Source organism: Pezoporus wallicus, unplaced genomic scaffold, assembly GCF_028554395.1.
Source record: "Pezoporus wallicus isolate ANWC-B61680 ecotype Strahan unplaced genomic scaffold, APGP_CSIRO_Pwel_v1 contig_7363, whole genome shotgun sequence".
Taxonomy (NCBI): domain Eukaryota; kingdom Metazoa; phylum Chordata; class Aves; order Psittaciformes; family Psittacidae; genus Pezoporus; species Pezoporus wallicus.
Window position 1 is genome coordinate 400,619 of NW_026641434.1, and position 24,408 is coordinate 425,026.

General features: G+C 40.1%; 1 protein-coding gene across 3 annotated transcripts; it reads right to left on the reverse strand.

Moving 5' to 3' along the window:
* Nucleotides 1-464: 464 nt before the first annotated feature.
* On the reverse strand, nucleotides 465-22,943 carry MELK (maternal embryonic leucine zipper kinase). Of its 3 annotated transcripts, none has more exons than XM_057423924.1 (17): nucleotides 22,808-22,943; nucleotides 22,435-22,520; nucleotides 21,597-21,688; nucleotides 20,929-21,072; nucleotides 19,288-19,356; nucleotides 17,374-17,466; nucleotides 16,206-16,304; nucleotides 12,546-12,614; nucleotides 11,917-12,015; nucleotides 10,906-10,992; nucleotides 9,281-9,409; nucleotides 6,935-7,081; nucleotides 6,000-6,225; nucleotides 4,171-4,264; nucleotides 3,556-3,724; nucleotides 1,999-2,102; nucleotides 465-881 (listed from the first exon to the last, which is right to left on the reverse strand). In XM_057423924.1, exons 3-17 carry the CDS (start codon nucleotides 21,675-21,677, stop codon nucleotides 704-706), a joined length of 1,788 nt encoding a protein of 595 aa, XP_057279907.1. In that variant the 5' UTR covers nucleotides 21,678-21,688; nucleotides 22,435-22,520; nucleotides 22,808-22,943; the 3' UTR covers nucleotides 465-703. The 3 variants fall into 3 exon arrangements, with proteins under 3 accessions (XP_057279907.1, XP_057279905.1, XP_057279906.1); XM_057423922.1 differs by having other exon boundaries at nucleotides 21,597-21,713; XM_057423923.1 differs by lacking the exon at nucleotides 6,935-7,081 and having other exon boundaries at nucleotides 21,597-21,713.
* Nucleotides 22,944-24,408: the final 1,465 nt, after the last annotated feature.

Here is a 24,408-nt window from a genome sequence, read left to right on the forward strand (position 1 = left end):
TGTCACTCCGAATTCCTTGTGGATAGTGAGGGTTACAAATGCCTTGTCCATTCACAAGTGGGTTAAAGGTGCTATTGTTCTGAACACGATAATCTGATGATCACTTAGCAGAAGAGCATCAGACAGTACATATGCTTGTTAAGTATCACCAAGGCACAGTAATGGAATACAGTAATGTTTTATATGGGATCACAGTTTAAATCCTAGCACTCTTGACTTCACATTTATTGAAGACAGTCCTATTTTGTACAACACTGAGCATATAGTGTAACTCTGGGAACCACAGCTGTGACTTAGTTAATGATCTCAATAAATCCTACTTAAGCAGAGACAAGAAAAGAATTATGCAAATGACTATTTCTGTAGCACATGTACTTGATAGCTAAATACATACCAAAATAAGGTTCTGCATACAAATACCAATACTTTTTAACCCACATACATGAGAAATACACAAGAAGGAGAACAGCTTACAGAATTTTATTTCAAAGAATTGCAGCTGCAGAGCATTTGTTACAAACTTGAACATACAGAAGGCATAATGTACAAATAGGGGTGGTTAAAAACCCAAGAAAGGTAGCAGATTTTTCAAATACAGCTGTGAATGTGACAAAGAATCACTTTTCTGAACACACCTGTCTAAAACATTATGATTCAAGCCTCAGTCCAAAACTGCTGCTTTCCCAGCACATGCATCAGGCAGTCATACTTGGCAGCTGGACAAGATGTCTTCCATCAGTCTCTTGTAGACCCACACATCCCCTTTAAGCCGCTGTCGTCGGATACCCACTACTTCAGGTCTGCTGAGCTGACACACTTCTAACACAAACTCCATAGCTACTTTGCCAACATGCGACCGTGTTTGACATTTGAGGGTATAACTGTACAAAACAAAGGAAACAAAATAATCATTGAAATATTTAATGTTTGTTTTCTAACACAATTTTGAATTAATAAAAGTACTTTAAAGAAATTGTGCTACTGCTATTGAGACTACAGGGAAACAGCCCAGAATTCAGTGAACTGAGAGCTTTGAATACTGTAGTCCAAGAACATTATCGTTATGCTCAAGTAGCAGCATGTGGCACTAATGTCCTACCCAGCCATAGGACCACTGCTAGCCACAGACCCCCATTCTCAGAGTGCAGAGCTGGAAGGATGGTGACACTCCCCATTGTTTTTCCAGGACAAGACCACTCTCCTGTGCAGAAACATTGCTGCAGAGAGGCTGGTTACAGCTCAGCTAGTGTGAAAAGTGGGAAAATTGAATGGGAAGTTTAAATCATGACAATGGGAGAAGGTGTTTCAGTGCAATTCAGTATCCTTCCAGATGCAGAGCTTGGAAAGGCATCAGAGGTTGAAGTGTTATCTGATGTTCTACAATGACTATAATTTAAATATTGGAAACCTTTAGAAAATGCGTGTTATTAAGCACATTCTTTTCATGCACTGGGAAATCAGGAGCCAGGCATTAAGCTTTGGTCCGAACTAGGAATCAATCCTACTCTCAATACCTTAGTCTAGTTAGTCAATCCTACAAATTAAAATACAAATCCTACAAATTAAAACAAACCACACAAAGGTGTGTTAATTCTGTGCAGCTTTTAAAATATACCGATCTCCTGGATAAAAAATGATGTCTTAACTGCCAAGAATGAGGGTTAAAAGGTGCCCAACATTATCTCTCAAAATTGCCTGATTTGGTCATGTGACCATACCCTACACAGTTTCACAAGAGATCAAATTCACTTCAGCCTCCAAGAACTTCGTCACTATTCTCAGTTCATATCTATCAAAGAACTCTATTATAACTCACTTAACCTTGCTTTGCAGTGGGTAGACAAGTTTTATTGCACACATTCATTTAGTGCTCTGTACACTTTTGATAAAATTACTGCACACAGGGCTGAGAAAGTAAGTTTAAATACTTCGCTTTATCAAAGACTTGTCTAAATATTTAGACAAATACAAGTTGAAGTAATCGTACTTTACACTTACCCCTTCTGAACATATTCCACATGATTCTTTGAAAGAACAGTGATTATTTCATTCAAGAGCTGGTCTGGATTCAGTAGCTGAGTGGAGGTAACATTGTAGTGTGCCTAAAAGTTAAAAAAAAGAAAAAAAAATCTTAGAAAAGTTTTCATAAAGAAAGCTTCAGAACAACTAACCATAGTGAAAAATGCTCCAACTTCCCAATATTATTATAATGAACCCATTGGGGTAGCAACAGGAGCACTAAACAACTGCTACACAATTAATATCAAAGCACATCCAAACCAGAAAGCATCATAAAATCCAAAGCAGCAGTGATAGGCCAGGGTGGCTGTCAGAAGTCTTGTACATAACCAGAGGTGGTTCCTGGAGTGGGCTAATGAAGACAGTCAGATGGCTGTACTTAAAGCACCCTGCAGCACATGCCACAGCCCTGAGATCACTTGCAGTGTCCTGCCTCACTGAAGCTGAGTGCTCCTGGTACCAAGGAACAGGCATGGCAGTATGCAGCTCTTCTAGGACCAAAGCACCACAATGTTTAAAGAAAAATGGTAACTCACAACTCAAACATATTGCACCTAATATGTCATATAATGCACTTGGCTGGTAAGTGACTTCTTGAACAACTTTCATGCACCCATATGCAACAAAAGTGCATGTCAACTATAATATGACAAATGCTCTATCCAGCTTCTGAAGTCTCAGAAGCAATTGAAAGAAAACAACCATAAAACAGCTTGAGAAATGAACACAGGTTGAAGATGCAAGGTCAGTTTAAAAGTGTGGTTCTTACAGTTCTCATTCAGCCTAAAACATGAGTAACTGCCTGCCATTAACTGCTGTAACACTGTGAAATAAAGTTCTAACTTTCCCTGTTGTACTCCAGTGTCCCTAGACATGCATCAGTAATTTTGCACATACTATGGACAAAGCAAACTGGTGTGGAAGGATAAAAACTTTTAGAGACGGAAGGTTTAGCTTTTGTTTCCATTGCCCTGGTCCCTGAATTATTTGCAAAGTCCGGACTCCTGTCCGACAAGTTGGTCAGGTTTGCAGCCCAACATACATCCTGAACTTGTAAGAGTGACACTTGCTCTGACAAGTGCCTCTTGGAAAAGCTGCCAACTGCAATACAGTAGCTGAATTCCATTTACACAGACTGCAAAACACAAAATGGTCCTTCTACTCACAGACAGCTCTTACTGTACATCAAGTGTCTTAAGAGCTGCAGCTTGAGGAGCCAGTCAGCTGAAAGTATACATCACATTTTTATGGAACTGTTTATACCTCAGTAACAGTCCTGCTCTTTCATGTTAATCATGTTTTTCAAATATGTCATCTACAGATTCAAGTATAAATTCCTCCTTAAGTTCTGAAGTGTGTTAGTTGCTGTTTGTGATGTGTACAATTCTGTTCAGCACATTAATATCACATCAATGCATAAGAGCAACTGCACTTTACTGCAGAATGCAGGCAAGTGACATCACGGAAGTTTTCAATTCGCTTACAGACCTTTTCTAAAGGTATTTGATGTTTTCAATCACACTTCCAGCAGCATACCTTAAGTTTCCTTGGGTGATCTCTAGTGGAGCATTTCTTTTTGCTTGGTGTAAGCATTGTGATCACTTTATCTAGGCTTCTTTCAAGACTTCCAAATATTTTGGTTTTTCTCTTCTTTTGGCTGCTACCCACATGAGTTAGGTCCGTATCTAATTCCACAGAATGACACCTGTTACATGAATGAATTAATCAGTTATTCTTTGTCCGTATTTTAGACATCAGTTACTTCAGATACATCACTAAATTATTCCAGAACTGACAGAATGAAGAAAACTAAAGCAAGTGCAGTGTAATATGAGAATTTTTGTTTGAAAGGCAGTTGAGATCTAAACCCAGAGATGTATATAGAAACTGTAGCTTGCTGGGGAACTGGAGTAAGAAGGAACTTACACTATGAAGACAGGAATATATTCTGCAGATAATTGACTACCAAAGTCTTAAAACTCTTCTCTGCAATCAGTGTTTTCTATCAAATGTAGAAAAAGGTTTTAGGAAGTATTATACCAAGACAATGGAAATAACAGCTTACTGTTGTAACAATGCTTCCTAGGCAGTACATGGATTAAGGTAGTCCTCTTCTAAATCAAAAGTGCACACAAATAACCAGACATTCACCTTTTTTTGGGAAGCACCTCAGCTGCTGTAAATTCATTTGTGTTCCTCAGGTTTCTGGTTTTCTCAGCTGGGGTGACTCCAGTGAACTGATTCTCTGGAAGAAAGCATCCAAGCCAAAGCAGGTATGTTTTTGCATAAAGGATTTTGTTTTCTTCAGAAAGGTGTTTTTGTGATTAATACTTTATTTCTAAAAACAGCCTTTTCTTCTAACTCAGGTCTGTATCTTCGGAGTGATAAAATAAGTTTTTAATATCATAATAACACTACTCCTACTTTACAAGTTTTACAAGTAAAACTGCAACTGTTTTCCCCAGGGCTCTACAAGTCAAGGCTTAGAGTGAATAATTCAGTACAGTACTATGAATTTGGAAATGCCACTGGAACGAGAATAAATACTCAGCAAATTACTGTGTCCAATTGTTACATTCTTTACCAAGCCATTTTCCTTATATGAAGAGTCTAAGTTTATGCAGCCATGTTTAGTAATTCACACTACATAATGGCCTAAAAAGTTCTTCTACCCACACATTGACAGATCTCCAGAGCATGGTTTTGAATGTGCAGAAGCAAACACCAAGTGCAACAGGGAGCAAGTGAGTTTTTACAATTAAACCCAACTTCAGCGTTCAAAATTTCAGATCTCTACAGAATTGCACCTGGCCCCAAACAATGCTGATCCAAGTTCCAATGGATACTTGCTATTAGTATTAATACTATCTGTCTTGAATCAAAGATCTTTCAGTGAAACAAAGAATGAGCTTTTAATTGTTTAATCCTCAGAAATACCTCACTAAAATGAGCTGAAACAGTGTTTCTGCATTTCCCACTTCAGAAAGAATACCTACTTTTGCTTTCTAAACTCACCATGAAGTCAAATTTCATAAGTTACCTCATACAACCTTAAAGGGGAGAAAGAAAAAAAAAACAACACAACAAAAAAAATCAAGCTCATAAGTAACTTGGCGTTTTAGTGAACTCCTTAAAGCCTTTACAAAGGATGTCATTGAACAGCAGTACATCCAAGATCCCTTATAACTTGAGTCAGCCTGCAAAGACTGTTTCTTAACAACATTCCTTAGCATCTAGAACAGAAGAGCCCCTTATTATAGGGAGTCCTTGGCATTTGAAGGACAGTTTGCATTTACAGTATCAACACCAAAGCTTTTATGTTGAACAGAATAGCACTGTACATACAGGAGCCATAATTTTTCATAAGAATGGACCAGTCAGGCTGAGGACAAAGTTCTGGTAACTCAGAAAAGCTGACAATTTAGACAAATTTGTTGTGTATCCATTACTGTAAGATCTACACCGTTGTTAACATTGTTACGTATATAAGTATTTTCACTGGCACATAGGACTCGTTACTGTGAAAATGCTGATATGATACCATCAGAAATGCAAGTTAGATTTCTCTTAGAAGTACCAATAAAAGCATACTTGACTGAAAGTATACCTTTATTTTCACTCAAGGTAATAACAAAGAAAAAGAGTGTTAAGGAACTTGTGTTCTCAGCCTTCACAGAAAAGTGGAACCAGATGTAATTTCAAGAACACAGAACTTGGCTCCACGTCGAGAGCATGCCAAAAGGCATGCATGTGTGACTCTAAGCAGCTATGACTTCTGTAATTAACATACAAGTAACATGCCCTGATATGTGGTTAAACCTCTTGCAGCACCTTACCAGAGTTACTAGAACAACCAGGCTGGTGAATACAGGAAAAAAAGTTAAATCTTCCAGAAACAAGCATTGTGTTCGTATTTGAATTTACAGTAATTCCTAAGCAACATGTATGTTCTAAGTTTTAATTAGTTAAATGCAATGTACCTTTGAACGCAGCTGCCTGAAAGGGTATAGTTTGTAACTGTGTTTCAATCTGATGCTTCGCAAAAGGAGCGTTTGGAGCAGGAAGTGCAAATGCGCTCTCAATACTTAAAGGTGACGCTGTATCAACATTCTCTTTGATTTCATGCTTGTTTGATGCCATTTTCCTTGTCACTGGAGTTGACAGTGTGAATTCTGTACCATCCAGCTGAGCATCATGCCTTGAATGCTACAAGAGAAACAGCAAAGAATGTCTTTGGTTTATTTTGTTGTATTCCAATCACATTCAGAAAGGTAAGAGACAAGGCAATTCTAAAATTGGAGCAGGTTAAAAAAACCATACAGTGTTTGCCTACTGAGCAAAATAGATACAAGCTCTTCAATACTTCTGATTAGTTCAGTAACTTGAGATGTTTATTAGTAATTTGCCATTTGTTTATCTGCTGTTCTAAATTTTTTAGCTTGCTCATCTAAGACTATTCCTTACCAACTCATATGAACACAGGTAAGAATTTTCATTTAGTTTAATTGTATAATTCCAATTGTTTCATCGGATTTTCTTGTCCAATACAGACAGGTTGAGCTTTTTCAAAGACTTGTACAACTCTAGCCTAGCTCTGAGATCTCGTCTGCTGTACCTTATTGTTTTCCCATCCCTTTTAAAAATCTTCATTGCCTCATTTATTCATTCCTTAAGTGCAATTTTTATGCAAATCGAATGTCAAAGCTCAAGTTCTCATCAAATGAATCATGACCTACAGCTAGAGAATCACAATTTGTGTTCAATTATGTACTTAAAACATTTCTTCACTCTGTTTGTAACTCCCTTTGGCCAGGGTCCACTAAACACTTAAGTACATAGCAAGCTTTATGTACATTGACAGATTTTTTTGATTAAGAATTTTTTTTTAAGGAACTAGTACTTATTCTTCAAACACCTGCTTTATTCTGTGATTATTTAGAATAAATTCTTCTAATGGAGGCTCTTCAAACAGCGAAGCTGCATCAGAAAATTCCATGGATCCAAATGCATATGGCACTTCACTGCAGTTTGGAGTATCTTCATATATCGTAGTGTTTTCAGACTGAAAAGAAAGATTCAGTTAAGATTCCACTGCATGATTGTAAGTAAGATTTCATCAGAAAAGTGTTATTAAAATATCAATCTTATAATTAGAAACTTAAAAATGGTAAACAGCTAATGGAAGTTGAGTTAATGAAAGCCAAGTTTTATAATATGACTTTCATATTGTCATTGTGGATTTGTCATTTGTATCAAAAGCAGATGTGAAATTATTGTCAAAGCACCATTATTACCAAGTCATCTGTCATGACCTGTGTCAAGAGAAGTAACTAGCAAAAAAATCCTGCCTTTGATTTCAAGACTTGAATCATAAGCTCTTTTCACTGGAAGCCAAATAATAAGCTGGAAAGTACCCAATAAAAGAATGCAGTAAAGTCTGAAAGGGGGCTGGATAAAGGTAAATACATTACATCCAAAACATACAATTCTAGAATCTGCAACAGTATTTGAATTAGCACCCACAAACCTTCATCTAATTGCTAGACCTGAAAAAAAAGTAGTTTATTAAATCACAGGATTCGTTACTTCAGCCGAGACTGCTAACCCTCATGGCCCACATCACACATAGTCAAGATGTGTATCACAGCCAAGAAGCTAACAGCCCAATATTGTACCTGAAATCATGTTTCATTACCACGTGAATGCCTGAATAGAATTCCTTGCCTACCATGTTTCAGATGAAATTCATGCCATGGTGAATTTTCTGGAATACCTTTCTCCATCAAATTGCTTGAAATAAGGCAGTATTACGTACAAGCTTGTGCCACCCAATTCAGAAACTGACTAAGTTATAAGTTAAAGGTTCCCTTTTGCTTGGTTGTTTTCATTAGACTAGCTCTCACTAGAGAACTTTGTTAGTTGGGTACTTCAAATTCAGTTGACATTCACTCACAGTACCTACATGCAGGTAAAATAAATATGTCCCCAGTGCTTTAGAAAGACAATGGACTGTTGTCTTCTACAAGACATTATCTTCACAATCAGCTGGGAAGGCATAATACATACGCTAAACTGGAAATCTGTCATTAGCCAGATCAGTTTGCCTAGGACACCACTAGAGATGAAGTTACTTCACAGCGTCAGCACTGCTAAACCTAGAGAAACTCTACCTTAAAATCATCTGAGTGCAGAAGACTAACCCACTGTGATCATGAAAATCACATTACACATTCAGCAACAGTTATGATTTGTGATCTGTTACACAGTGCTGGTAATTCTAAAATTGTCATCTGTGTTTCAAAGCAGTTGTACAAGTGAACTGAAATTATTTACATGCCATTGAATCGGCTACATAAGTATTCATTCTGAGTGCTTATCTCTATGCAGAGAACAGCACATCCAGATAGCTAGCTAACAATTTTACACAGGCACCTACAGTTCAAGGGAAAATGGCTAATAGAAAGTCTGCCAATTTACTGAATGCTTTGAGTTTGTCAAATACAGACCAGTATCAATAACATCACATACAGCTGCACATCGTATATGATATTGCAAGCAATTTAGTAACTTTAGACAAGTTCTGAAGTGCCCTATTTGCACTTTGCTTCAAAATCACAGGAACAGAGATTACCAAGAGATAAACAGAGTCCTTTCTGGGATTGTGTTCTGAGCAAATGAGGAAGGAAAAGGTCCCTCCCTTTAACCACCACTTTATGTAGTGTCCATGTCATCTCAGCGTAGACTGACCATGTCCATGTCCTGACACACTAGGACACTGGACTTGATGACCTTTGAAGGTCCCTTCCAACCCAAACTATTCTATGATTCTATGATGTTTCAGAAGACTTTCCTTACTAAACCATGCTAAATGCAGCTAGCAAGGTACAAAATTATTTAGACAAATATGAAATAGTGCAGTAAGAAGTGAGGCATCATAGAGGAAAATCTGGAATGATCACACAGGCCAGACAATGGGCAATTTTAGTCCATTTTCATGAGTAACCAAAAGGAGATTCTCTGGGGTACTCATAGTGCACCACGTCCTCCCAGGCAGAATTCCAGTAATGTCAATTCACAGAAGCAGCCCAGAGTTATAAACATTTTAATGAGGAGACTGAACTGTTTAATGACCAAGACTTTGGCTGTCTTCACACATGCTTGCTTACTGATGTTTAGGTCACCAGTCTGTTTTCTCAGGCAGGATTTTGTTAATGCAGAGCATTTTAATCAGTATTTTGTCCTGCTGAATTAAAGAACTTACCTCAAGGCCTGCTGATTGTGTTCTACTCGCATGCCCCTTCAGATGTGGAACTCTTAAGGAAATATGCTTGCCACGAGCCTTCTTTGATTGAAGCAAGAGATATGTTGCTGACATTTGGTCATATTTCCACTGGGAGAGGAAAAAAAAAAAAAGGAATAAAGACTATTTCAATTTCCTCTATTTCCTCTTAAGAAACACTGTAAGTACAAACAAAGGCTAGCCTTCAAAAATTTCTGTGTGTTGCAAGTTTTTCTACCTGATGTGCATCCCTAATGTTTGATCACCTATGTGTAATTTCAGACTTCAGTTGATTCACATTATGTGTTCAAGATCAAGAAGCAGTCTTTGGCCATTGTCCTTCGCAACTCAAGTCTGTAGCACAGGCACTGGGGTGAAAACTAATGCTGGGACCACAATCTGTCTATAGAAGTGAATGGCAAAGGTATTAATACAGTTTGTCCAATACTTTAATGAGAGTCTCCATTTTTTTGGAAGCTGCTGTTCCTCCCTCCACTCTTGACCCACAAGCAGAAGCAACAAAAAATTGCATGTTTTTCAGCAACAGTCTACTTGCAACATGGATAAAATGCCAGACTGGTTGGCAGCATAGTACAATTGGTTTCAATTTGTTATAAGAGATTAGAAGTCCTCCAGTAAAGGACCATGCAAACACCACAAAACTACTTGAAAGGACTTTTCCCTGTGTAGACAGATTGCTCAGATTATTTCCCATAACTAAAAAAACAAGTAGCATTAACTCTACAAACCCTTCTTAAGTATCACATGATTTAAAGGTTTGCTCTACATTTTAAACTGTTTCTACAACAGTTAACATGATAAAGTAACAGTTTCTAGAAAAAGAACTGTCACTGCTACCATGGGGGGGGGGGGGGGGAAATCAATTTCAAGGAAGAATTTTCAGATTCAAGTTAAAGCTGGAGTATACATCATATTTAAGTCTCTTCTACAGGCTGCAATGTCATTGCTAATATTTGTGCAATTCTTCTAGAAATTCGGTTCAACTTTAGTCATTTGTATTCAAAAATGACTAAACATATTCATAGTTTTAAAAACCATGAAGAGTAACTCCAAAAAATATATATAGTCTGTCTGGGTGATGCTCTCATTTTTATCTTACCTCTTACTTATTGAACCATGTCAAAGCAAACAACCCAGAAGATGGCATCTGCTGTTTAAATTTCTGTCTAGTTGTGACTGCCCCATACCTGGCAGCGTTCAAGGCCAGGATGGACAAGGCTTGGATCAAGCTGCTCTAGACGAAGGCGTCCCTCCCCCAAAATCATTCTATCATACTGTAATACTATTTTGGTTTTAAGAGATTTAGAATAATTTTACAATGATGGAAAATAACAGCAAGATTCAAGAAAAATCAGGAGCACAACTCAAGGAGGAAAAGGGGAAGAAAACCACAAACAACCAAATTTGAAATTTAGCAAGATATTTACAAGTTACATATGGATTCTGGAGTTCTGTAGTGGGTCATTAAATCTAGTATTAAAAATATCATAGTTGAGAATAAATGAGCATTAGTCTGATAATACAGTAAGCTTATTTACTATATAATTGTGTTTCATTACTGCAAAATATTGATGTATACTTCTTACCTCTGATATTAATTCCAAAATGCTCTCCCTGCTCTGTTTATGAAACACAGAAAGCTCTGTAACGCAATCTTCATCAAGATGTCCCAGCTGCAAGAAAATAACAGATACCGAAGCATGAGACATTCAAGTTATTTCATAATCCATATCTTACTGTGACACTGTCATAAACCCAGTGGGTTGAGTCAATAATCAACCATGATTTTAGACCTTGTATTTTAAATAATTAGCATCAGAGTGAAATATTGTAGGGAACAGACTGAAAATGTCATACAAATTCAACAACATCACAGTCTGGCCCCTCCTTTGTGAGAGGTTGTGAATTCAAATAAGAAAGCCTGACAGCAGATGAAATTTTTACTAGAATAGAAGCTACACTTTCATCTCTCCATAAGTATTCAAAGCTATCAGACATGCACATCTTTTCTACAGCCAGTTAGAACTGAGATGCTCACACAGTAAAGCTGCTCTTTACCTAGAGAAACAGTGGCATCCAGTGGCCAAGGTAAAGCACTGGCTGAAAATGTGTAGGAACTTCTCAATATTAATGACAGCTAGATTGCTTGTTTTTTTATTTGTTTGGAGTTTTCCCCCATACTGCCTTACTCTCTCATACAGTAAAACAAGCAATAAAGGATTAACATGTTACTCAAACTAGCAATTTTCAGTGAGGACTAGATAAAAGATAAACCATAACCATATCTAACATGCTTTTCAGAATGCTTTTGCATTTTTCACCTTAAGTTATTGACCAAGCAGCCTGGAGAATCAGGTGGTCATTAGTACATGGAAATACTTCACATTTTGCTGAGAAGTCAGTTATTTTGCAAATTAAGCATCAGCTTAAGAGAAAGTAATAACATTTTGACAGCAAGAAGAATCAGAAAAGAACCATGACCATCTCAAAAGTTCATCTTCAGAGAAATGTCTTCACACCTCCATAATGGAAGGAGAGTAGTAAGCCAGTGAAGATTACATTAAATACTTCAGTATTCATCTGACAAGTGTACTTACTGGGTATTTACTTTGCCACTGAACAGCATCAGAATAACCTTGCATGAGCCAAGGGTGATTTAACAGATGTTTAACTGTAATCCGCTTCTTTGGGTCCACCTAGTGGCCGATAAAAATCGAGCTGATACATGAAGAACAATTTAAGAAACGATGTTTTCTACATGGAATCTTAGGGTAGTTAGAAGCTCAATTTGAGCTTCATAGCTCCACCAAAAGGAAGAACAAATGTATGAGCTGTGAAAAGCTGTTATTGTAAGAAAGAGTGGGTTACAATATGTTCCAGGAATGTTTAGCATTGGCTAGATTCTTACATGCAGCCCAAATGCATATCCAGCATGTCTGGCTTCATTACTGAAAAAAAAAAATGCTATTCAAATGCTATACATAGCACAGTTAAGAACAACCAAATCCAGGCTGCTTGAAGACTTGGTTCAACATTGCATAATTGTTTCTGTATCAAACCATTCTCAGAATTTTCAGCAGAAGACAGTATTAATATTTCCCTCAAAAATTTGTGAGATTAAGCATCTTGTTTAAAACTGAGTATTTTTTAAGTATTTCATCAATGCAAAGTTTTGACCTATGCAGTCATACTTTATAGACTTACTGAACAGAAGCGATACCTTTACCTGCAGCATTTGGTTAAGTAGTAGCGTACTGCTAGGAGAGAGCCATTTTGGAATACTGTATTTTCCTCTCTGCAGAAAAGAAGAGAGTTTAGAATGAACCTTGAACAGCTAGCTCAAAAGAAACTGCTAACTTATTTGGATGACAGCAACATCTGTATTTGGTCAAAAAGGAAAAATAGAAGGCACATGCAAATTTAGCTTTACAAATGACTTGACTAAATGTAATGGTGGTCTTAAAACCCCATGGCATTAGTACAGAAAATCCTATGTTTGAATTATTGGCTGCAGTTTCCATCCACTCAGCTTGTGTGACATTTCAATTTCAGTCCACTTTTGCAGCTAATCTACTATTTATATATTGAATTGTTTCATCAAATCAACTTGATATTGAAGTGTTAGCAGTGCAAGCATGTTGGAGCCTGAATGACTAATACAAGCACTTTGAAATGTGAATATTCATTGAAATCATTACTTTTCAGACACTAAAAACCAAACTATACTCATCATTTAGCTATTCTTTTCTTTTTAAACAGGTTATATCTCATGCTAGGGTTTTGATAACTACTCAAACTGCAGAGAAGAAAAATGTTACAGATCTAGCAGGTAAGTTTCTTTCAATCAAATTATTTAGTGTGTGTGTGCGTGAGTAATGCTTGATTAGAAGAAAATTGACAATGGCTTTCAGATTCAAGACACAACAGTAGATAAAAAGCAAACCAAATACACCAAGGACAATTTGCATCTCAATGAAAATGGAGAAAAGAATAGAAATCAGTAAATAACCTATTCTTTATAATAGTCATAATCATCAATTTGTCATGGCAGTTTTCTTTCTACAAATAAATGCCTCAATAACAAATCAGCTGGTATTATACACAACATATATTTCTAGGTAGAGTATGCCTTGCTTTAACATCACAGGTTAAAAAAATCTGAGTTACTTATTTACAGACAGTACTAATGAGCTATTTTAAATAGTTTGTAGGACGTTTCACAATGCAATTTTACTCTGAAACCAAGTAACACATGCAATCTGCGTTTTTAATACATTGCTACAAAACATGAGACATGGAAAAACAAAAGTAGCAACTGCTGGACTGATGGCAATGCTAGAAGATAAATGGCTTGCTAAAGCTACCAGATGCATAAGATCACACCAGAAATAAGTTTTTTTTTTTTTATCTGTCACATATTTGATTTTTCATTCAAAAAGTAAAAGCATTTATTCAAGTGTTCCCCAATGAAGAGATGGGGAACATTCAAGGGAAAGAAACATTGTAAGTAAATCATACAATCCTAATTAGCTTCAAGCAGCAGATTATTACATTGACTTGGAACAACAGTTCTGACTTTACACTGTGATAGATTTTATTATCTATAATGTGTGACATTATACTCCACCATAGTGCTTAGTATGATCAGAGGGCTGGCGCAGCTCTGCTCTGGAAACAGGTTGAGGGAGCTGGGCTTGTTCAGTCAGAAAAAGAGAAGGCTCCAGGGAGACCTTAAATCAGCTTCCAGCGCCTAAAGGGCCGGCAAGAAAGCTGGACAAGGGCTTTTGAAAAAGGCAGGTAGGGACAGAATACGGAGAAACAGCTTTAAACTGACAAGGGGGAAGATTTACATTAGTTATTAGGAAAAGTTCTTCCCTTTGAGGGTGCTGAGGCCCTAGTACAGGATGCCCAGAGAAGCTGTGGCTGCCCCATCCCCAGCAGTGTTCAAGGCCAGGCTGCACAGGGCATGGAGCAACCTGGTCTAGTGGAATGTGTCCCTGCACATGGCAAGGGGGTGGACCTAGATGGTCTTTAAGGTCCCTTCCAACACAAACCAGTCAGATTCTGTGGTCCTCATTTCAAGCAATTTTCAGTTTGCAGTCACATAAAATTAAAACAAATTCAAAGGAGAAATAGCAAGCCTACATCTTAACACACGTGTGACATTATTGGTTTTTGACTGCACCAAGACTAACTTTTAGAACTTGGTCATCTCAGTTCAATTAAAAAATTTTCAAATGGCCAACTTCCTGTTAGTCCAAATAATTCAGCACCCAGATCCTGTGCATGTTAGACAACTGCAGGTATGCAGAAACCATCTGTGATGATCTTAAGATCTCCATTCCATATCTAAGGTCTCTGTTCATGCTTTGACTATTGACAAGTTTGCCAGTTATACTGGGCACCTTGGTGTAATGTCCAGCATAAAGGATTTGTCGTTCTACAGAAGTATGATTATAGATGGACAACTCCTCATTGTATACTAACCTTATCAGCATACAACCCAATTCACACCACAAGCAGATAAGGTAGCTAAAGTCTGACAGTCTAGGTGATTCACCCTAAACAGTGATTTTGCTGAGAAACTGCAAGTGTTGCTAACATTATCTGGACAACACTAAGACATTATGGTTTATTTTCAGGTAGTACTGTGAGAAGGGAGTTGGAATCAGTGATCCTCACGGGTCCTTCCAACTCAAGATATTCTTTGATCATGCAAGTAGGAAATTTGTATCATTTTAGTGGTGACTTACCTAAATATCATCACCTTTACACGATCTCTTTGCATCAGTTAGACATTGCCTTTTTTTTTTTTTTAAAAAAAAAAGGTCTTTAAAACAGCTTAAACTGAGCTTCCTACAGATCTCCTGTCAAGGTGCCCATGTCCACTCTTCAGTTCCAGACTAACAAGTCATACTGTGTGCTGAACTAATCCTACTTTTTAGATAGCTCTGACAGCTACACACCCAGAAAAACTCCCTGTGTAGACCAACTATCAGCTGCCTCCTACCAGAGTAGTACTTGAACACTCTTGAGTTTTTTTGGGGGGGTCTGTTTTTGGGTTTTCTTTTTGTTTTTTTTTTTGTTTGTTTGGCTTTTTGTGTGTGTTGGGTTTTTTTTGTTGTTTGTTGTTTTTGGGGGGTTTTGTTTATTTATTTGTTTTTTAGACAGAGGACACCCTGGGCAAGAGAAGGAGAAAGAAGTACAGGAAGCCAAAACCCTTAACCAACACTGCTGCTCCTCACCCCACTTACTTTACTGGAAGCTTTATCAACGTAAATTTTATGGCAGCTTAAAAGTGCTTGGTATGTGCACGTATGATGTGGAATAGCAGCTGCTTAGCTGCATCAAGAGGAGTTTACAGGGAAACAGAACCAACTACTAAATTATATTACTTACTATTTATTCTCCTTTTTTTTTTATGCTGATTATGGTGTCTTACATTTCCTCCTCACTTTGGAGGAGGAAAGCATAACAGCATATGCAGAATCCCACTTTTCCAAGACATGAGAATAGTTGACATTTAAAAATATTATTTTGGGTGAATCAAATGATGTATTTGCAATTCTATCAAATGCAATACAGGAGAAGCCACATAAAGGCTCATGTAAAAAAAATGCCACCCACCAGCAAGAAAATGTTGCTCCTGAAACTCCATTTCCTATCATTTTATAGCACCAAGAATACTGCAAACGCTCATCAGTAAAAGATGGAAACAAACCCACAAAATACTGATAGGAAAAGTAGCAAAGTGTAACATAATTCAGTAGATATGCCTTTTTGCTCTAGACACAGCTCAACAGGTCCTGCCATCAGAAAAGCAAAGGACTCTCATAACGCTTAGAAATGTCTGGTTTTAGTGTATTCTAGCACCATCAGTACGTACCATTATCTTCCTGTAGACAGCCATGACATTGTCATCATCAAAAGGGAGATAGCCACACAGCAGAGCATATAGCAGTACTCCCATACTCCAAATATCTGCCTAAAAAAACAAAATTTGTGGAAGTTCATGAACCTGATCTATCTAAAATGACTTAGAGACAGGTAATAATCTCTTTGGTAAAGTCCACATACAAGTCATGAAAAGTAGGCTCCTTAATTCTGGACAGAATTCTTACATTGCAAGTGAAAGCATGCAACCCAAATTCCATTTTCAATTCACTCAAGCTAGAGCAATAGTAAAACCAACATCCTCTTCCCAGGTCATCAAATTGCTGCATTACCTTCAAGGATTTTGTTCCAAAAATGAAATCAAACTCATCACAAGAAATTTCATACAGTAACATTACTGATTACAGCTGTCAGCAATGTTACAATCAACTTTAAGGCCGCACTGCTTCTTTGTATAAGCAATGCTCATTTAGCCCATAAACAAAAAGGTGGTTTGAAAAGCACTGGACTTCATGGAGAACAAAACAAAACAAAAAAAGAAAGCAGGAGCACAAGTACAGCAGTGCAAAGACTTACTCCATCCAACAGCAGAGCCATTTAGGAAGTTTGAGGGGGACTGCAATTACAGTATTTTGAATGCATTGACAAAGGCAAGTAGCAGGTCCTGATGTTCCAGACATGGAATCAAAGCTGGATAAACTCCACCTTTTTTCTTCTCTCAAATTTTACTACACTGTGCAGTACAAAGAAAGCAAGGTTTCATGCACAAATTTCCAGCTAAAGACAGGCCTGATAAAGCATACAAGATACTCAGACCGCAGAAATTTGCAACAGGAGTTGGGTAATTAACAAACTAATTGCTACTTGAAAGGATGTGAGTATAAGGAAGGAGTTTTACTGTTTTGTAGGTCACTAAAATATGGAGCAACAAATAGAGATAGTGAAGGATTAGTCAGAGCCAGCTACATGATCTGAGCCGAAGAGCACTATGTGCTATTCCAAGCTGTGACCATTGTGGTTAGTAACACAGCTTCTGAGAACTACTGAGGTTTTCCAGTGGTATTCAACAGAAGAACCAAGTGAGCATATCTGAACTTCACCACCTTTAAATACATGGTGGGAGAAGTGAGGAACAACTTACCCAGAACTGTGCTACATACCTCTGATCCAATATATGCTTTGCCCTGAATCAGCTCTGGTGCTGCATAAGCAGGGCTTCCACAACATGTGTTCAGATGGTAATCAAGGCCACCCTAGAATAACATAGGAAATCAATCACACAGAAGAACTGGCTTTAACAAAGCTTAAGTCTTCTAGCAACAACCTATTAGAGGCCTGAGGTCATGCATCTACATTCACATTGTATTTCGCTTTGGCGTGGTTCACTAGACCAAAACCGTCTAAGAGCATGAATATCTATAAACATTCAGATCCCAAGCTGCTCAATCACCTATTACCCTAGCAGTCTTTTCTGCAGCTCCTTTTCTCGTAAGAATACTTTCCTTTGTCATTGAAAAGAGAAAAGAGATGAAACCTGAGAAAAAGTGACCCATGCTCATGAGGCTAGCTGGTTATTTATAACAATATTTAATGCAGTAAAATCATGTAGAATCACCAAAAATACTTGTCATTTCTTTTCCTGGGCTTTGTCTTTGTCCTCTCACTTGTTACTTGACAGAAGAGATTGACCCCTGCCTGCCGGCTCCATTCACCTTTCAGGTAGTTGTAGAGAGTGATAAGGTCCCTCCAAGCCTTCTTTTCTCCAGACTAAACCCCCAGCTCCCTCAACTGCTCCTCATAAGACTTGTTCTCCAGACCAGCTTTGCTTCTCCTCTCTGGACCCATTCCAGCACCTCAATGTCTCTTTTGTAGTGAGGGGCCCAGAACTGATCACAGAATTCAAGGGAAACAATTGCTGCCCTGCCACTGCTGGCCACACTATTTCTCATAAAGGTCATGATGCCAGTGGCCTCCTTGGCTGCCTGGGCACAAGCTGGCTCACATTCAGCAGCTATCAAACAGCACCCCTAGGTCCTTTTCCAACAAAATAAGATGACATTATATCACCAAGATGATGGTAATGATTGCCTGCAGAATGTTCTAAACTGAGTCAAGTAAATCCACGTTGAGGACAAGCAACTGTATTTGGATCAGAAAGACTTTCTTCCTATTAAATTGTTTCTTAACAGGACCCACCTCACACATTATGCTGACAAATAGAAAAAGCTCCTAGAAACCAATCTTAAACTCAGAAAACAACTCAGTACAAGCATATGGAAGCAGAGGATTTGTAATTGTAACTGGAATAAACTACTTGATTTGATCCACACCTACACATATATACAAATCTTTTGCAAAAAAAGTTAGATGACAGCTAGGTAGGCAGCTTGAATTTAGGGCCTTCGAGCAAGTCTCTGCATTGCACTCTGAAATCAAACACGCGTTTTTACATGCGTGCCGTAGTTGATTTAGCCCTACTCTGTGAAAACAAATGATACTCTGTCGTGGTTTAAACCCAGTCAGGTAATTCGTTCGCTCACTTCCCCCCCCTTTCTTGCCCTCCCCCTGCTCTCGGAGGGACAGAGAGGAGAATCAAAAGAATGCAACTCCCACGGGTTGAAATAAGAACAGTTTAGTAACTAAGGTATAACACAAATCACTACTGCTACTACCAATGATAATAATGATAAAGGAAATAACAAGGGAATAGAATACAACACCTCACCACCCACTGACCGATAACTCGCCCCCCAGGCCCGACCAAGCTCCGACCGATACCTCCTCCAACCCTGCAGTCTCCCAGCCCTTCCGGCTAACTCCCAGTTACATCCTGGGCATGACGTGCTGTGGTATGGAATAGCTCTTTGGTCAGTTTGGGTCAGGTGTCCTGTCTCTGCTTCCTCCTGGCTTCCCCTCCTCCCTGGCAGAGCATGAGGCTCACAAAGTCCTTGGCCAAACCAAAACATCCTTTTATCAGCTCTGTTCCCAAGCTGAAAGTCAAAACACTGCACTGCACCAGCTACCAAGAAGGAGAAAAAATGACTGCTACTGCTGAACCCAGGACATACTCTTACCTTTGGCTTTGCACAAAGTCCAAAGTCTATCAGCTTCAAATTATGTTCCTCATCAATCAGCAGATTTTCCTGGTAAATGAGAAAGTAATAATGAATGCTTCTATAATCCAAGTAACCAAGAAACCACATTTTCTTTCACCTTATTTCTTCCTGTCAGTAGCAGCTAGAATTTCATGGAATGTTCAGGTTGGAAAGAACCTTAAGATCATCCAGCTCCAACCCCGCTGCCATGGGCAGAGACACCTCCCACTAGACCAGGCTGCTCTCCCATGTTTTGAATTTACCTAAAGCTCTCCTCTGGAGACTGTGATTGGTTGCTAACAAATATATCCCATGTTCCAAATGGGCAACAACAGTTTGCTGAGAAGGGCCTGGGGACAGCATTGACAGCCAGCAAGCTGAACACTGGGCAGCAGTCTGCTCTGGCAGAAGAGCAGCCAGCAATATCACAAACTGTATTAAGAGGACCACAGCTAGTTAATTCAGGCAGGTTACTCTAGTCCTCTGCTCTGCATAGCTAGAATACTGTATCTAGTTTCTGCCCCAGCACAGGAAAGACATCAAACTGAAGTAAGAATGATGGATGGCCATCAGCCTGCTCAGGGGGCTGTAGCACTTGCTCAATGAGAGAAGGCTGAAGGAAAGACATTTGTTCAGGCTGTAGAGGAGAAAGCTTCAGTGCAGACCTCACAGAAGCCTTCTACTACCTACAGGAGTACATGAAGACAGAGCTAGTTTCCTCACAGCAGTGCATGGTGGGATAATGACAGACAAGAGGCATCGAGAGACATTCAGACTGGAAATAAGGAAAAGCCTTTCTCCTCATAAGGACAGCAAAGAGATGAACAGGTTGCCCAGAGAGACGGCACTGTCTCATGCCAGGAAGATGTGACCGGACAAAGCCCCAAGAAGCTTGGTCTGGTGCTGCTTTGAGCATGAGGTTCAAGTTGAATCCTCTAGAAGCCAGCTCCCACCCAGTATACCACATGATCCTGTGAATAGGCCAGCTCCTACAAAAAGGTACATACAAGGCTTTGGAGGCAGTTTTCACAAGCTGTCAAGGAAAATGCTTGGGCACTAAGAATTGTTTTTTCTCAGATGCCAGGGTCTCTAAAACTGCAACTGTGGAAACCCTTGAAGGGGAAACGGACTCAGGCCTTCCACACCCCAAAACAATGCTTCAACTCTGCAACTACAGCAGTGCCACAGGACGGGCCCAGTAGCATGCATCATCCCCTACACCTTGTATCTACACACCACTTGTTTCAACTACTGGTGTCCCTTTTGCCTTTGGGCATGAGAACAGAACACTCTGCACAACAGAGCGGCACCACAAAGACTCTCTCCAGCTATAAGCTGGAATAAAGGAGAAAACAAAACAGCCAAAGCAACATTCCAAGTCAGATTTTTTGCTTCACTCCCAGCTGGGATGTGTTGTTCAGCCTCTTTTCAAAAGGAAGCTCCTTCCTCAGACATAACCACACCCAGCCTAGCTGAGGCACATAGTAGTGAGTAGAAATAATGCTCTTTCAGAAGAAAGCAGGAGAATGGAGAAGGCCTAACTGACTCCAGCTCCTAAAGAATAAATTAATGTTGGTGTTCACTATGCCTTATACAAATCTGACGACTGTTCAGGCTTACTGGTTTGAGATCCCGGTGGGCATATCCCTGACTATGAACATAAGCAATTGCTGAAACAATCTGCCGAAAAAACACACGAGCTTCCTCTTCTGAAAGGTGGTCTTTAGAAATGATGTAGTCAAACAGCTCGCCTCCGGGACAGTACTGCATGAAGACAGGAAAAAGAGAGCACCTTTAGAACACAGTAATGAACCTAAATGAGCCCGAGAGCCCTGGGCAGCATTATAGGACACTCTTCCATTCCCTCTGCTTCATCACAGCAGCAGCCGCCAAATACCCTAAGTCAGTGCTAGGGCAGACCAAACAAGCTGACTCCTTGGAATGGATACAGCAGTACAAATTGCCCAGGAGCCAATAACCACGCAGGAGTTCTGGGGACCCATATGTCCCATTGATGCTATTTTAAAAGAACAGAAGCACAAGGTAGTTATTAGTTATATTTAATTATTGATTAATAATAACTAAAGTCATTCCCGTAAACAGTGAAGGGCAGCTTTTACAAGATACAACATAGTAGATATTACCAGCTTTATTTCCAAACTGAAGCACCTTCAACATGCTCATCACTGACGTCATTTCTTAAGAGTTGTTTCATTTGAGCTCTGTTATCATCTATCATGACAGCAAAACCCAGGAACATTTGCTGTGGCAGAAACACCATTTCTTACCTCCAAGACCATGAATATCTTCTTGGATGTCTCTATCACGTGATACAGCTGGCATATATGCTGGTGACTTAAGTTCTTCATGGCATCAATTTCTGTTTTAACACGAGGCAAGTCATCCTATGAGACCACAACAGCAAATTGTGAACTTGCCAACTACTTTGACAGATGGTGGGTACATCAGAGTAAGCACTGCGTGACACAGAGTTTCACAGCATAGATAGGACTGCATACAAATCAAATTCAGGCCAGTACCAGCCCTGCTGTTACCCTCCCACAGTTCTGGCACATGGATCAGCATAACCCAGAGGAGTAGATGTATACCTAGTACTCTCATCAGCATTCTCTTTCAGTTACTGTAATGTTTAACTTCCTCAGTTTAACAGCCAGAGAACCTTGCCCTCTTCATAGGGCAGCACAAGATTTGTGGTCTTTTGTTACAATTCTTTTAAGGCTGTAGCATCCCACCAACAGAACAACCCAGCAGAACAAGCAGGTGTCAATTCAACACGTCACTGTGTTCTTGAAAACTGCAGCAGAACAGCAGAAGATCACAGAATCATTTAGGTTGGAAAAGACCTTTAAGCTCATCGAGTCCACCCACTAACCCAGCACTGCCAAGGCCACCATTAAACCATGTCCTAAAGTGCCACACCTCAACATCTTTTTAACACGTCTTTAATACATGCAGGGACCGTGATTCCACCCTGGGCAGCCTGTTCCAATGCTTGACAATCCTTCTGGGGAAGAATTTTTCCCTAATATCCAATCTAAACCTCCCCTGGTGCATCTTGAGGCCATTTCCAAGATGCTATGAACTTTTAAGTATCTTTTGGCTTACCCCTAGAGCAAGTTTGTCCATGATTTTTATTGCAACTTTTTCACCAGTGAGAAGATGGCGTCCAAGTTTTACCTTTGCAAATCCACCTAAAATTCCAAAAAGAGACAAATTCAAAGCTTAGCATGATGACATGCGTTCTTGTCTGCAATCTTGGAGCTACATTGGAGTATGTAGCAGGCACAGCATGCAGCATGTTCACTTGAATAAGGGAATCACTACTACACCTTCTGAGTTTATTTTCAGAGTTCTGTTCCCCAAAGCCCACCCTTGAAACATGACCTATAGATTCTGTAGTAACAGCTGATCTACACTCAGGTAAATACTGAAGCAGTTAGACCACACGCATTTGTCTGCATTAACAGACTAAGCCTACCTGTTCCAATTGTTTCATGTAACTCATAGTACTTGAGAATCTCCTCACGGTCACCGACAGACATTTTGAGAGGTATGGGGATCTTGCACTTCTCAGCACCTGCAGGGAGGAAGCGTGGACAGCGGTCCTGATTCTCCACTCGGAGCGTACTCACACACAGAAAGCACATTCGCTGCAGCCTACACGCCTAGCAACAACTCCTCTAGGCAACGAAGTCCGAACATCGCAGGCTAAGGGCACAAAAGACCGTCATCTTCTAGGGACTTCTCAACAACGCCTAGCAGCGGTAGCAGGAACATTCCTGCTGCTGCCCCGTGCCCGCGGCCAGGGCCTAGCACCCCCGGGCTCCGCCCTACCGCCAGGGAACGGCGAGAGCCATCCAGTGATAACGGTGGCTGCATGCCGCTAGCGAAGGGGACAGCACTCACCTCCTAAGCAGCCACCTCCCGGTGCGGCTGTTACCGTTCAAATCTCCTTCCGCAGAGCCCACTTCCGGTCACGGCTGCCGAGGGGCCAATCACCGCGCAGCGCCTCACCGGAACAGGTGGGGCCGGGAGAGCGAATGCCGCCAGGGTGGAAGCGTCTGTCCTGCTACCGGGTAGCCGGCGGGATGGCTTCCACTTTGGCCGCGCCGGTTCCTAGAGATGGGAAATAGAGCCCGCTACCGCTGTGAACCCATGCTGCCTCCTACGGCCGATGGCGACGGGCGGGGGGGCTGCGCTGTAGGGAGTGTCGCCGCCTACAAGAAGGCTGCCGCGGCGGCGGCGCCTGCCGCTCCAGTGGGACTGTTCAGCATATAGAGGCTGGTGGAACATATTATTTCTGTAAATTGTCTCAGTGATGCGAAGGGTTAACCGATGTACGGGGGAGGGGGTAGGATTAAGCCGCTTAACGGTGTTACTGCTTACTCGTGCTTACTCAACAAATACCTGCTCAACACTTACCATGCTTGCCGGGAACAGGGTGGGAGGACCAAGGCTATTGATAGGCGGAAGGAACAGTAACTCCTGTTCTCTGGACCCCTAAATCAGCTCTGCGGTTTGGACAGTGACCAGATCACCAGGGAACATATGCAACAACTAGATGAAAAGTTCAGGGAAGACTCGTTTACTCCATCTTGAGATCCCCGCCTGTGACCACCAGGAGACTCTATGTAAGCAAGGACCTTTCACCTCATTATAACATGAAGCAGGGATAGGTCATGAATATGTATAGGCATGTTGTGTAACCTCATAACTATGTAATAGTTTAGAGGATAAATATGAAGGAGAACAATGCTGAGGTGCGCATGCCTTTGGAGGAGCTATCCCCCATGAGCCTCAGCGCTGAATAAAAGCATGCCTACTTTACAACTTTAACAAGTTGTGGAGTCTACCCACGTATCATCTGCTCTGCAACCTTCCCAGGCAGACTAAGTCTTTCCCGAATAAAGAGATTTACATTTCTGAGGATAGGGTTCCATTTTCTCCCCAGTGAAAAAAAAACTGATGTGGGAATCCAGAAGTTAAATCTGGCCTGTTAACTGTAATACTTCTGTGAAAACCAAAGGAAAGGGGGAAAAGCGGTATCTGGGTCTTGACCACATGGTGAGTGCTTTCATG

What these genes read in the sequence shown, in the direction of transcription:
- MELK (XM_057423922.1), bottom strand. Translation starts at nt 22,871, where the DNA reads ATGTCTGTCGGTGACCGTGAGGAGATTCTCAAGTACTATGAGTTACAT. An exon ending in TGGACAAACTTGCTCTAGGG is followed by an intron (nt 21,714 to 22,434) that starts GTAAGCCAAAAG and finishes GTGGTCTCATAG; the next exon opens with GATGACTTGCCTCGTGTTAA. An exon ending in TCAGGCAGCTGCGTTCAAAG is followed by an intron (nt 4,265 to 5,999) that starts GTACATTGCATT and finishes GCTTTCTTCCAG; the next exon opens with AGAATCAGTTCACTGGAGTC.